General features: G+C 42.6%; 1 protein-coding gene across 1 annotated transcript; it reads right to left on the bottom strand.

The window, feature by feature from the left end:
- Positions 1-5,136: 5,136 nt before the first annotated feature.
- Positions 5,137-9,206, bottom strand: LOC146186647 (uncharacterized). Its single transcript, XM_084607361.1, has 3 exons — positions 8,716-9,206; positions 7,876-8,079; positions 5,137-6,951 (listed from the first exon to the last, which is right to left on the bottom strand). The coding sequence occupies exons 1-3, from the start codon at positions 8,984-8,986 to the stop codon at positions 6,428-6,430; spliced, it is 999 nt and encodes a 332-aa protein (XP_084463487.1). The 5' UTR covers positions 8,987-9,206; the 3' UTR covers positions 5,137-6,427.
- Positions 9,207-14,552: the final 5,346 nt, after the last annotated feature.

Genomic DNA, 14,552 nt, shown 5'->3' with positions numbered 1-14,552 from the left:
CCGGGAGGAGAAGATGCGGAAGTGTTTCGGAACAGGAAAGGCTACTTTTCCATCAATGTTCAGGTATGTCTCCAGCGAAAATATTCAGCGAATCGAGGAAAAAAAAAAAAAGAACGCAATATTTTTTGATAGCTCTGAAGGAACTTCATGCTTCATTCATTACCAAGATATGAAAAGAGTGCGAAATGTACCGTTGTTTTTCGATACGTTCATGGTAGCTATAAACCAACTTTATAGAGGCTTGCGAGCGGGTAGGAGAAGCCAGCTTTTCGTTTTGTTGACTGTGCCAAAAGCAACGAATTTTACAGTAATTGCAGAAAAATAGGGGTGATAGCTGTGAACTATAGTATGCAATCATAATTCATGATTTTAAGCATAGCTAAATGGTTTCACCATAACTGCCTGGCAATAAATAAAGTAATCATTAATTTTCACTGTTTCAGATAGAAAATGTAACTTATTGCCGTATTTTCTTGGTTTCCATATGTTGTGCATGCTTTCAGCAATACAACAGGCTGTTCACAGTTCGTGTCAGTAGACATCGATATAACAAAACAGTACTATACGAATTTCCCGTGTCGTTGCCACATTTTTGTGCAGTGACCTAAAATGTATATAAATCTCTTAAAACAGGCAGTACTTGGGCTAGTGTGCAAACGTTTGCACTACGCAAGTAGCCTTAATTTTTATTCATCTGACCACTACTGTTCTCGTATATAGGCCATAATTACTGGCAGCAATGCGAGTGGAGTACATGTTGCAAGAGCCAGTTTACTTCTTCTTGCAGGCAATAACAGGGCCCAACCTCCAATTTTTGGACCTGGTAGCCAGCTGGCCTGGTTCGGCTCATGACAGCCGTATTTTCGATAACAGTCGAGCCATGGTCCTGTACGAGCAGGGCAATATTCCTGGTGTCCTCCTTGGTGATATGGGCTATGCGTGCAGGCACTACCTGATGACACCTTTGAGAGATGACGTGCAACAAGGGAGTCCACAGCACAAGTAAGTTGAAGCTGTAGCTTTAACAAAGGCAAGTGCAGTGGCTCAATAAAGAAAAACTTTTATTTTTCTGCAGGTACAACAAGTCACAAACACGGACACGCTGCACCATTGAGAGAACCTTCGGGGTATGGAAGAGAAGGTTTCCATGCCTCGATATGACGCTGCAGATTAAAACAGCTACAGTGCCTGTAGTGATCACAGCATGTGCAGCACTGCACAACCTGGGCAGGCTGCTCAGAGACCCCAACCCCCCAGCAGCGCAGTATGATGCCACTCGTGACAATACTCCGCCTATTCCTAACTCTGGAGGAGCTCAGCCATCCCCCTTGGTGCCACTGGTGCACACAACAAGTGGTTTCAGAACCAGAGAAAGGATCATTGCGCAGTATTTTCACTGAGCGGAATCAATATGCTAGACCCATATTCTTTATCTTTGATTAAAGGTGGGAAACACAGACAGGAGGAAGACACGACTGAGCAGCTCACAGCTGCTTTATTTGCAGATAGAACGCACTAACATACAGCCGTCATATACGCAAGGAACACAATCTCATCACTGAACTGAAGCTCTTGCTTGAATCTTTTGTGTTCCTTGCATGTGTGATGACCGCATATTTATGCTTTCTTTCTGCCAATCATGAAGTTCCTTTACACTGATTAGCTGTTTTGCGACAGGATGTGTAAAGAAGAAATTTTATACGTTTGCTCTCCTAATGCATAATAACCTCTGTACCCCAGCATCATTACAATATTCCAATGTCCTGCTTTGAATATTATTCAGTTTTATAATTTGCTTGGTATTTCAATTTTTTTATGGCAATGTTAGAAGTTTTCTGGTGAATTTAGACCACCTGGGGATTTATTAATGCATTTGGTTTGGTTTGCATTGCCCTAAAGCAACTCAGGTTTTGAGGAACACAGATGTCGAGAACTAGTGCAGCTATTTTTTCATTGCTCTCGTCGACTTGTCTCTCAAGCATACCGAAGCCTTCCAACTTTTTGTCAATTGCATCAAGCTTTTGGTTAGTCGCTGCTCTACCTTTCTTTATTTCTTGGATATCCAGAAATTTAAACCACCTATGGTTCTCTAACATTGCACAGTATGCCAACATGAATAAAACACCATAAGCATCATACTTCCTTGTTGTATTTGTGCCTTCATTGGCCGTGAAGCAACTAACTTTCTTGTTCCTAGATATATTTCGCTTTGATGGCGTCTTGTGCACAAATTTATCGTGAACAATTGTAGCCATGCTTGACTGGTTTCACACTGTTCCAGATCGTCTTTGTTGCCTCTGGCGACTTTGTCACAATGTATAATTCCTTGCAACCGCTGGACATCGACGACAGTATTTTCACTTTGTTTTTGGCTAACCAGACGCCTCACACACCTGTAACTTTAGAAATTATAGCTCGACTTGAGATAACCAAGTTCCAAGCAAGAGTTCACATGACACAGTAGCATTATGATTGCAATTGATAAAGATGATGTCACACATTTTCTGTGTTCAGAGTGGCTTGTTGCTATTAACCGTGTCGAGGTGTGCCGCTTGCCCTCAAAGTAGACTGGAAATGGGCCTACAGCAAGGGCACCAGTGCTTCACAAGCAAACACTAGACGTCGACAACAGTATTTTCACTTTGTTTTCGGCTAACCAGACACCTCACACACCTGTAACTTTAGAAATTATAGCTCGACTTGAGATAACCAAGTTGCAAACAAGAGTTCACATGACACAGTAGCATTATGATTGCAATTGATAAAGATGATGTCACACATTTTCTGTGTTCAGAGTGGCTTGTTGCTATTAACCGTGTCGAGGTGTGCCGCTTGCCCTCAAAGTAGACTGGAAATGGGCCTACAGCAAGGGCACCAGTGTTTCACAAGCAAACACGAGACGTCGACAACAGTATTTTCACTTTGTTTTCGGCTAACCAGGCACCTCACACACCTGTAACTTTAGAAATTATAGCTCGACTTGAGATAACCAAGTTGCAAACAAGAGTTCACATGACACAGTAGCATTATGATTGCAATTGATAAAGATGATGTCACACATTTTCTGTGTTCAGAATTGCTTGTTGCTATTAACCGTGTCGAGGTGTGCCGCTTGCCCTCAAAGTAGACTGGAAATGGGCCTACAGCAAGGGCACCAGTGTTTCACAAGCAAACACGAGACGTCGACAACAGTATTTTCACTTTGTTTTCGGCTAACCAGACACCTCACACACCTGTAACTTTAGAAATTATAGCTCGACTTGAGATAACCAAGTTGCAAACAAGAGTTCACATGACACAGTAGCATTATGATTGCAATTGATAAAGATGATGTCACACATTTTCTGTGTTCAGAGTGGCTTGTTGCTATTAACCGTGTCGAAGTGTGCCGCTTGCCCTCAAAGTAGACTGGAAATGGGCCTACAGCAAGGGCACCTGTGTTTCACAAGCAAACACTAGACGTCGACAACAGTATTTTCACTTTGTTTTCGGCTAACCAGACACCTCACACACCTGTAACTTTAGAAATTATAGCTCGACTTGAGATAACCAAGTTGCAAACAAGAGTTCACATGACACAGTAGCATTATGATTGCAATTGATAAAGATGATGTCACACATTTTCTGTGTTCAGAATGGCTTGTTGCTATTAACCGTGTCGAGGTGTGCCGCTTGCCCTCAAAGTAGACTGGAAATGGGACTACAGCAAGGGCACCAGTGTTTCACAAGCAAACACTAGACGTCGACAACAGTATTTTCACTTTGTTTTCGGCTAACCAGACACCTCACACACCTGTAACTTTAGAAATTATAGCTCGACTTGAGATAACCAAGTTGCAAACAAGAGTTCACATGACACAGTAGCATTATGATTGCAATTGATAAAGATGATGTCACACATTTTCTGTGTTCAGAGTGGCTTGTTGCTATTAACCGTGTCGAAGTGTGCCGCTTGCCCTCAAAGTAGACTGGAAATGGGCCTACAGCAAGGGCACCAGTGTTTCACAAGCAAACACTAGACGTCGACAACAGTATTTTCACTTTGTTTTCGGCTAACCAGACACCTCACACACCTGTAACTTTAGAAATTATAGCTCGACTTGAGATAACCAAGTGGCAAACAAGAGTTCACATGACACAGTAGCATTATGATTGCAATTGATAAAGATGATGTCACACATTTTTTGTGTTCAGAGTGGCCTGTTGCTATTAACCGTGTCGAGGTGTGTCGCTTGCCCTCAAAGTAGACTGGAAATGGGCCTACAGCAAGGGCACCAGTGTTTCACAAGCAAACACTAGACGTCGACAACAAGTAAGCAGACGCTGCAGTGTTCACAAATGCAGATCTCATAGAAAAAAAACTTTATTTTCTGCAGATACAATAAATCACAGACAAGGACTCGCTGCACCATTGAAAGAAAGTTCGGGGTGTGGAAGCGACGGTTTCCGTGCCTCGACATGACCCTTCAGATTAAAGCGTCCACAGTGCCCATCGTCATAACGGCATGTGCGGCACTTCACAACCTCAGCCGCATTCTCAAGGACCCTGTCCCACCTGCTGCTCAGTATGATGCCACTCATGACTATACTCTACCTGATCCTGCCTCTGTAGTAGCCCCACCGCTGCCCGTACTGCCACTGATAGATAGGGCCTCTAACAGACTTGACACACCTCATGTGTATACTATGCATGTACACATTTTTACGCATCACTCTCATTATCTGAACATTAAAAGTATATACACATTCTTAATGTGGCTTATTAAGTGGTAATTTGACCCAATTTACTTGATGAGAACCCTTTGGTAGAGTGCATCTCAGGTAAGGTCAAAATCACTTCTAAACACTCGCATACATGTCAGCCAAACAACTACAAAGGAATCTGTAACAGCATTTTGTCACTGCAATGCATGGTCCAAATCCATTGAACTCTTGAATATGCAAAATATCAAACAAACCATAGGCAAGAAATTAAGATGAGGAAAAATGAACATTATAAATGAGACTAAGTTGACAAAATCATTGTACAAAACACTAAAAAACTCCAGTAAAATGGCGAGTTGAGCGAGTTGGTGCATATTTACACATAAGAAAAGCACAACAATGGAGACAAGATAGAAAACTTGACCAGCGCTGATTAGCAACTGAAGATTTTATTGTAAAGAACACAAATATACTCTCCATCTACAACTAAGAGCATGCATGAGTAGTACTAACAGCCCCGATACCTAAAAACTTGAATCTGAACTATCAAGATACCGCAGTTCACAGTCACGAACGAAAACAGACGGGGTGCTTAATGCATGTGTCGCGGTTTTTATGAATGCAAAATGGGGGGGGGGGGGGCTTCGCTGTTTCTCTGGTTAATCATTGTGGTGCTTGTAGAAGATTATATTATCTTTAAAGAGCACACAGCATGGTTTGTTGTTAGAATTAGGAGTTTTACGGTGGCATTCCCAGTAGTGCAAGGCCAAGTTCGAGGGAGGGGCCCCATCCAAAGAAGTATTGTACTCACATATGCGGGTATTCACGCACCTTCCCGTATGACCTATACATCTTTTTCCACACGTGAAGGAAAAATTATACATCGCACCCGCACCAGGCCGCAAATATGGTGTAATGTTTTTTTTTTTTTTTTTTTCTGCATCTAATAAGCTAGGCAAGCTTTACAACATGGTTGATAGGATATCCAAGGCAGAAAAAGAACAAAGACGAAAAAGAGGAATAACAAAAAAAGCATGCCAGATAAATCAATAATGAAGTTTGTCCCTTGTGCCACAAGTGTGGTGTTAGTACTGCTCATGTTAGTACTGTGATGTTAGTACTGCTCATACGTGTTCTTGGTTGTAGATGGAGTGCAATTTGTGCTCTTTCCAATAAAATCTTCAGTTGCTAGTCAGCGCGGGTTCAATATTCTCTCTTGTCTCCATTGTTGCGGTGATATCTTTTTACTAAAAAACTCTTTAGCGGAAAAAAGGGGCTCGTTATGATACAATTAAAAGATTCAACAGTCTGCAAGTCCGAAGTCAACAAGGGGATATATTTTTTTTTATGTTTGTAGTTAATGTTTACCTGAATTAGTCATGTGATGATTTTAGGGAGAAAGATTATTAAATGCAAAGTGGAAAGAAAAACAATGCGTCGATTGTAAATGAGCCCACCATTTGCGCATTGTTTTTCCTTATACTTTCAGTGCACGCCAAAGAAGCCCAGGTGGTCAAAATTTTCGGAGTCCTCCACTACGGCGTCTCTCGTAGCCTGAGTCGCTTTGGGACGTTAAACCCCACAAACCAACCAACCAATATTCTCAATATCAACTAGAAAAGCATAAAAAAGGTATCCCCTACATTTACCTTGGGCTCGCAGACTGTTGACTGCTTTCATTGAAAACTTTCTGTATACTTACCCCATTTCTGACCTGATCTTTTCAGTTTTCCTTTCCATTAAGCTTTTTGATTTGTAGGTCAAGGAGGAGTTTTTTTTTCCTTTTCAATTCCCTATCCAAGTTTAAATTCTCCATTTCAATGTCATGAGCTTGGGCTCTTTTCGCTAACCGATCTTTGTGCTCAGCTTTCAGAAGCCGAACCCTCAAGCGGTGTTCTCGCGTCTTTTCTTTTTTATCACTTTCAATGGCTGCGAGGCGAGCCATTAGCTCTCGCTCAATCAGTGTTTGTCTCTGTGCATTGGCAGAGCGACTGGTAGCTCCTACCCTCACTTCTGAGGAAGCGGATGCTGATGCTGGCACAGGTGGTGCAGCCAGCGGAGCAGCAGATGTTGCTGGCACGGCCCTTGGGGTAGGTGGGATGGCTGGGAGAATGCTTGATGCAGCTTGGCTCGGTTGCTCGGCAGAAGCAGCAGAGGTACTCGTAGCTGCATCGGCCAGCTCCTCCTCCATTTCTGGCACCTCATCCTGATGGAAATGCCAGGACCAGTGTGGGTCCTCTGCATCATCTTAGGCAGAAGTGCTTGGGATTAGATGTCGCAGTGAGGGTGCATACTTTGGATCAAGAAACACTTCAATTCTCACAGCAGTTCACTAAACCTTTCAATGGTTCATAATAAATGAGTATGTGAAATGCATTGACAGCCTGAGAGATGTGTTTCATGTTTACAATGATGCAGTGTTCTACAGAAGACATTTTATCATTTACATTGTGCAGTAACTCAAGCAATGTTTCAGTTAGAGCCAATTTATACGACATATCAATGGAAATAAACCAGGCATATTGTCTCTACTTTGGAAGGAATCAATTCTAGAATATGGTTCTCATATATATATATGACCGACAATGGCTTGGCAGATACAAATATGTAGTGCATCTGCAACTTTCCAAAAACCACTACGGTGCAAAGAAAACAACACAATATGCAGAAGGACATCACATGCTCTGTTTTGCGTTGTTTTTTTTTGCGCCGTAATGATTTTCAAGTCATGAACCAGCTCGGACCACAGGCCATTATTGTAAAGCATCTGAAACTTAGATGTATCTTTTGTTATAAAGGTCACACAGGTATACTATAAGACCACACAGATGCCACAGTAAAAATGCTCATGGGTGTGCACTGTGAATTAGAGCAGCTTTACACACTTTGATAAGAAAAGTTTATATGCAAAGAAAAAAATAAAATGTGAAGCTACAGCAGCAGTTCCCCAGCTCTGAGGAGATCTGGGGAGACACGAAAGGCAGGGATATGCTACAGTTTTTTTTTTCTGGACAGCCTATTCTTACTATATAAAGGAAATGGTTGAAAAAGTTATGCATACCAGTGCATGCCCACCAGCTTCGTTATCTCAGCAAAAATATATTTCGAATTTTAGTGGCGCATTTATTTTCGGTTCCTGCAGTACGAGTACAAAAAAATGAAAAGGCGTACCACTAGGTCCTGCTAGTGGAGTTTCTTGTGTCTGCGACAGCAAGGCGGCCACAGACGGTGTTACTGCTGTAGATTCAGTAGCCTGCTGGTGGCGCTCCCGGTCGCTGTCAAATGGGTTTGACAATCTAACTCCCATGTGGGAGGCGACAGCGCCGACCCGCTGAAGTTCGTCTGTCAGCTGGCTCGGTGGTGCTGAACCACCGCCTGGGAAATCGCAGAAACCGCTGTTAGTAGAGTTGGAGCAATTCTACACAGAAAATCCTTAAGCGATAAGAAGGTTTAGAAATGAAGCGGTTTTCACAGCGCTTGTACTGTGAGGCTGTTACTTTGGGGCACGCTCAAAACATATCAAATCGCAAATTGTTTACTCATGCAAGTTTACTATTCACTTTCTATTCTTTCTCTACAGCAGGCACACGATGCTTGTGTGCGTTTCATAGTAATTCGTGGGGTAAAACACAGCACTCGTTCCAAAAGCGGGTGTGTGGAAGCTTGCTGCAAGCTGCGCCAAAATTTTCAACCCCTATTCAGCTGAGTAAAAGCTAGGAAAATCCAGATTACAGCTGTTTTCAAACTCTGTGCTACGTTACTGTGCTCACCACTTTAAGCATTACATCGCAGCAAAATACTTCCTCATGTAGGTTGTGAGGTTCCATGCTGTTGCACAACGCCTTTAATACTCTAGCTTCGAGCTTGTGAGATGAAGCAGGAGACTGCATGGCAGCTTTTCGCTGAATGCTAGGCGGGACGTACACGCAGCAAGCAATTGGAGCAGTGGTACAGCAACAAAGACAAAAAAAGAAAACGAAAAAGCGCAGGATAAAAGAAAACAGGACTTACCAGTACGAAAAATTTCTCTTGTATCGTCCGCTTTTCCTTTCCGCCACTTCTCTTTCAAGTTCTCCCAACACTTTTTGAGTTGGAGCCATGTACGCGGGCGCACGTTATGGTGGGAGTTGAACTCTCGTTCCATCATTTCCCACTCTTTTCGCTTTCTCGCCACGCTCACTGCGTCAGTCTTCTTGTTTTCTATCACTGGCCGGTGCTTTTCAATGATGCTCAGGAGGATGGACCGCTCCTCTTCTGAAAAGTTCGCTTTTCTCTTTTCCATCGCGACCACGCGTGACACAGCACAGAAAACGAAGCAAACTACGTTAATGAGAGAATATAAAACACACTACAAACGTCAATACACTACCAATGAATACAAAACTCGAAATATATACAATAAAAACAGAAACAGCTACAATAAAAGGGCAGGGGAGCGAGACGAAAGAAGAACGTTGCGAGCGATGAATGCGGGCGAACAAAAAGTATGGTTGCAATTTCGACGGGAGCTTTGGTAGATGCGCTACTATTGTGACGGCTCCATTTGTGGCCAGACAAGCAACAGTAATTCGGTAAATCTAGCCCAATAAGCTTCTTTTTTTTATTGTCAAATTGCAAGTTAAGACATTTGCTACCTATTTTCGGTAATGTCCGACCGTGTACGTTTCTTATTAATTTAAAAACTTATTGTGTATGCAATAATATTTGCTTACCCTCGCTCCCATGGCGCTTACGTATTTCTAAAAGGGCTACTTGGATAAGTTGAGTATAAGTGCTGTTTTTGAAACGTTCGTCACAAAAAAGTTACACTTATACTTTCCGCGTTCTTAAGAATGCAGCCTTAAGTGGTAGTGTAAGTTCCGTTCTTGAATACGGCGGTTAGTGTTCATATCGAATTACAGTTCCTGAAAATATGACGGTTCAGGCTCAAGAACTTTCAATTTTTAAAAAAGCGTTAAAAATTACTGCAATAGACAGTATGGATTACTAAGCATGCAAAACTGGATGATATTAAAGAACACATTAAAGACTATTTTTCTGCAGTGCACCAGTTACAGGCACGCATACATTACTGCGGCCAGAATAAAGAAATCATTGCCCTGACAGAATCAATCAAGCTATCTTCAATCAGCTAACTGAGGGAGATGTGTACATCGCAGATATTCTCAAGGCTGTGTACGCATATACAGTCGAACCCGGATATATCGAACTCGAAGGGGATCGCGAAATAGTTCGGTATATCGATAATTCGGTATACAGAAATTGGCTTGGGACAGCACTTACGATGCGAAAAAACGATACCGCATTTGTCGCATAATCAACTCACTCGCATAATAAACCCACCCTTCAATTTTGCACTCGAGAATTTGGAAAAAGAAAAAAAAGCGTTAAGGCCAGCTCGCTCACATGCACCCGATTATGCGATCGAAGCGACGAGCGGCAGCGACAGAGCAAAAAATTTCAAACTTGGAGCTGCGTCCCTCTGCTATTCCAGCCACCGCGGCAGCTCCAAACAAGGTTTCTGTGTTCTCCGCGGAAGAAATCGCCAGCGTTTTCGCTTGCATGTCGCATTCCGTTTCGGTCGTCTCATCCACAGCTCATTTCTTGGCAGCGTGCCAAGATGCTGGGCAGCGATAACGTCGTAGCGTGTTTATCTTTTTATAGCTCCTGCGGCGGCGGGGAGGTCGAACTTGGCAGACTGCCCGTGATGGCTTGATTGCACAAGCCTGGCTCGATTTATCACGCCGCGCTTGGGGCGGGCGTATTCTACTGCCACAAAATATTGCAAAGCATGATACAGTAGCTGCAAATCCTGTTTGAAGCGAAATGATCGCAGCTGACCGCATACTTGCGTTAATTCATACATGCAAGAATAAACGACTCCCGAAAAAAAAAAAGAAACGCTGCTTCGTAACGCCATATCTTACGCTACGCCGCGCGTACAGCACAACGATAAATATAGACGATTCTCGGAAAAAAAAAAGATCTGCCGCTTGATAACTTCCGCAGGCGCCATAGCCACGTCAGCCGCGCCGCTGCAAGCAGAGGGTTCGCAACAAACGCTGGGCAAAGCGTCCGACGTTCTGTCTGAAAACGGGCTGAGCTGGCTTGGCGCATGCGCAAGGCCGGGAAAGAGGGAGGGAGATAGCTCGGCAAAAGAATGGGCATACCCTTGCGCTTCGCTCTATCGCGCTTTTCCCCTCTCGTTGCCACCGGTTCTCTCTGGTTCATTCACGCACATAGCGTGCAAACTTGTCACGTGCTGGCGCGCGGGAAACGATAACCGCAAATGCGAGCGCCTTTAGGGAATGGGCGCGGCGCTGCCCTAGCCGAACTGTCACCTCTCATTACTTCCGCGAGCGGCTTGAAAACGTCACGCGACAAGCGGCCGAGGATGATGTGATCGTCTTTGGGAACGGCACGCTTTCCAGTGCGTGGTGCGGAGTTCGCTATATCGAACAACCGGTGAAACTGAGTTCGATATATGACGCTGCTTTCCTATACTGTTACATGGGATTTTAAAGGGGATATTCCGTGAGTTCGATATAACCGAAATTCGATATATCCGGGTTCGACTTATTCTCAATATCAGTGAAGAATGTCTGTCTGATGAAACCTGTCTGGTTAACAATAACTGCACCATTTCAAGTTCCAGCTTTTTAGTTTTCACAACTTTATTGCTTGCTGCATTCTACTATAAACAATTGCCTTACATGTAATGTACCAAGGAATAGTTTTCATTCAGTGCTCATTATAAATCAAAGGCACCAGAACAACATGCACACAAACAAGAAAAGAAAAACGGGACAGAGCGCCATTCACAACTGATTTATTGCGCAGAATAAAGTACACACACATTCTCACTGCCGGCATATGCGCAAGGAACACATTCAGCATCATGTGGTTTAAATAAGATATGTTCAAGAAGCCCATGCCTCATACCACAGCCTCTTTCTCTGAAAAAGCATTTCTTGAACATAGGTTATCTTAAACTACAAGATGCTCAATGTGATGTAGCTGAATGTGTTCCCTGCGCATGTGGCGGCAGTGAGATATATATGTACTTTGTCCTGCACAATAAATCAGCTGTGAGTGGAACTCTGTCCCGTTCTTTTCTTGTGTGCGTGCATAGTTTTGGCGTCTTTAATTTATAATAAATAAACACGAACAAGCCCAACAAGAAGTTCTCCTAATCATACAGTGCATGCTTGTTCAGCTAAAATTATTACAGTCAGCCTGCAATGAGCAATTCAGCAAGTACTAGAAATTTAATTTGCATAGGCAGGAAAATGTTATGCTAGATCTGAGTACAATGATATCGTACTTCATTATCAGCTAGCAGCCTACCAGGTATGCGTTTTCCCTCATCACAGCTAATCATATGGCCGTACCATCGGCAACCTTCCACGTGCCAAATTATTTTCAGTTAGGCATACCTGGGTGATTTTATGTCCAGATACCAAGTGTGGTGGTCAGGCATCTGATATCTTCAAACCAATTCATAGTAGTTGTTGGTATAGAGAATAGTAATCTGCCTGAATATCTGAGGCCAAATATTATTTTCATTGCTTAAGCACACCTTAAAATACAATCCTCGATGTGACTATGGGATCATAAAAAAACGATACATTTTACATGACATTGATTTTTCATTTTTTCCCTATCACAAGTTCCTTGAAAAACCAGTTTAATCCTGAGCTGAAAAGTTGTTTCGCACACACTTTATATTTGAAAATGTTGCGATTGTTAATATATTTCAAAACCAAATTTCTTAAGAGCCTCAAAAATTATTTTTTGTTTCAAAAATGGACAATATTTTGTACTCAAATTAAAAATAAGATTGTGTCTGGAGAAATAGTATTGTTTGCAGAACAAAACAGCACATATTGAAAAAAGCACCAATATCGCTCAAATTTAATGTGGAATGCACGAACTGAGAATTCACCTAAAATTACAAGTACAATAACCCTGTGTACATATACTCGACAGCACCGGGTGAATCAGCGTTTAGTAAGCAAGGTCATCCTTACTCGACACAGCTGATGTCTACATGAACTCGCTTTCTAGTGAGTAAGTATCGTAGCAGAGCGCAGCATCGACATTCGAAGTTATTGTGCAAGTTCTTACTCGTATTTGATCCCATTGCCTTTTACTATCGAGAGCTTCGATTATTTTTTATCGTTGATGAGCGCTAAAACGCATTCATTTTGAGTGACGCTCGTCGCCGCTCCAGAGGCTTTTTCATATCCCAGAGTTCCCCATAACTAGACTCCCTGAATGGACAGTGTCTACATGCCTTTAGATAAGCGGGTAAAGCGAATTAACCTGCCCCCTGCAAGCGAGTTATCGCGACCCCTCCGCCGCCTATTTTACTCGACCCGACTGTGTATACATCAACCTCACAACTGATTTTTCACTCGACAGACGTACTCGACCAAATTCTGCCGAGTTCATGTACACAGGGATGGAACGCACGTGTAACAAGTAACAATGCTGCTAAGAATCCAATCTGTTTTCTTCTGGCTCCATCCAGCTTTCTAAAAAATATCTTGTCTGACAAAGGAGGATATTTGGAGTTAAGCAGCTAAGCAACACAAGATCCATATACTTGCTCTAACGCATGACTCCTCAATGCACTTACAGTTGCAATTTTCTTGGTCATGTGGCAGTTCACTAAACCGTCTGACTAGACATGACAATAAAAAAAAACGTCGGGGGATCAATTCTACTTTTATTAAGACATGCGAAAGCTTTTTTGTTGTTGGCATAGCATTTAGACACTGCGGGAGTTTGGCAGTTTATACGTCTTATTTCGTTTGGCAGTTGCAAGGGGATGTAGAAAAAGAAATATGAGTACGGAATATAAGGGGTGACATCCCGAAGTGAAACTAATGGACCAATGATGCACACTGCGTATCTTAAATGGCATCAATGATATCATCAAACACAGAAAATCGTCCTTGAGTATGACAAATTTGAAGCCCAGGAGGTGAGTTGGTTCTGGGCAGGTAGTTGGAAAAGTGCAGTCCCCCTGAGAGGTAGGCGGCAAGATCACTGCCACCCATTATGGGGAAAGCCCTGGCAAGCGTGCAGGCAAAGGTGCACATATATGAGAGCAATCATGCACAAGCAATGCACCTCTGAATGAGCAGCTGCACTAAAAATTTCCTTTTGTCTTGAAGCCCACCCCTCCTGCACTGCAAGCAAGTCTGCTCTGTTTTCCGAACTCAGAAGCATATGCAAAAACAAAGAGAATGTTCTCTAAAATTTACAAAATTTGAGCGAGTATTTCACGATGATCTCCTTTCTGAAAATGTCGTGCTCTAGGGTTACAGAATAAATTCATTGCAGCTGCGAATAAAGCGAGTTGGGAGCTAATGGCGAATCTCAATGGCTTGGGGAGAGAATTATTTATAATTGTCACTTTGAGCAAAGTAAATAGCCTGATTTAGGTCAAAATAATATTACATCTACATGGCTGAAGACAGTGTAGGCAACCAGAAATGTACAAGCAGTCAGTAACTGCACGTCTGTATGAACAAATACATACAGTGCAGGCAGCAGTAATGAAGGGAGAGTGGAAGGCAAAAAACTTGAGCAATACTGAATGGCTTTCTTCTCTGCAACCTCAATACATGCTTCCTGCGAATTCTTGTAATGCAAGCATAATCAAGTATGCTAAATATTCCATCACTTAAAGCACCTGCACTTCCGTGTTACGCGAATGACAACTACTTCGTCAGTTCAACAAGCTATGTCTGTTATTGTGTTTCATGGCAAGCATGTGTCATGGCAAGGCTCCAACAGTTGTTGACTGGTTATGGAGCACCAAAATGTTGATGATGTTG

This window comes from Amblyomma maculatum, chromosome 6, assembly GCF_055883805.1.
Source record: "Amblyomma maculatum isolate TAMU_Amacu chromosome 6, ASM5588380v1, whole genome shotgun sequence".
Taxonomy (NCBI): Eukaryota; Metazoa; Arthropoda; class Arachnida; order Ixodida; family Ixodidae; genus Amblyomma; species Amblyomma maculatum.
Note: the sequence above shows the minus strand (reverse complement) of the source record. Positions and strands in the feature narration are given on the sequence as shown.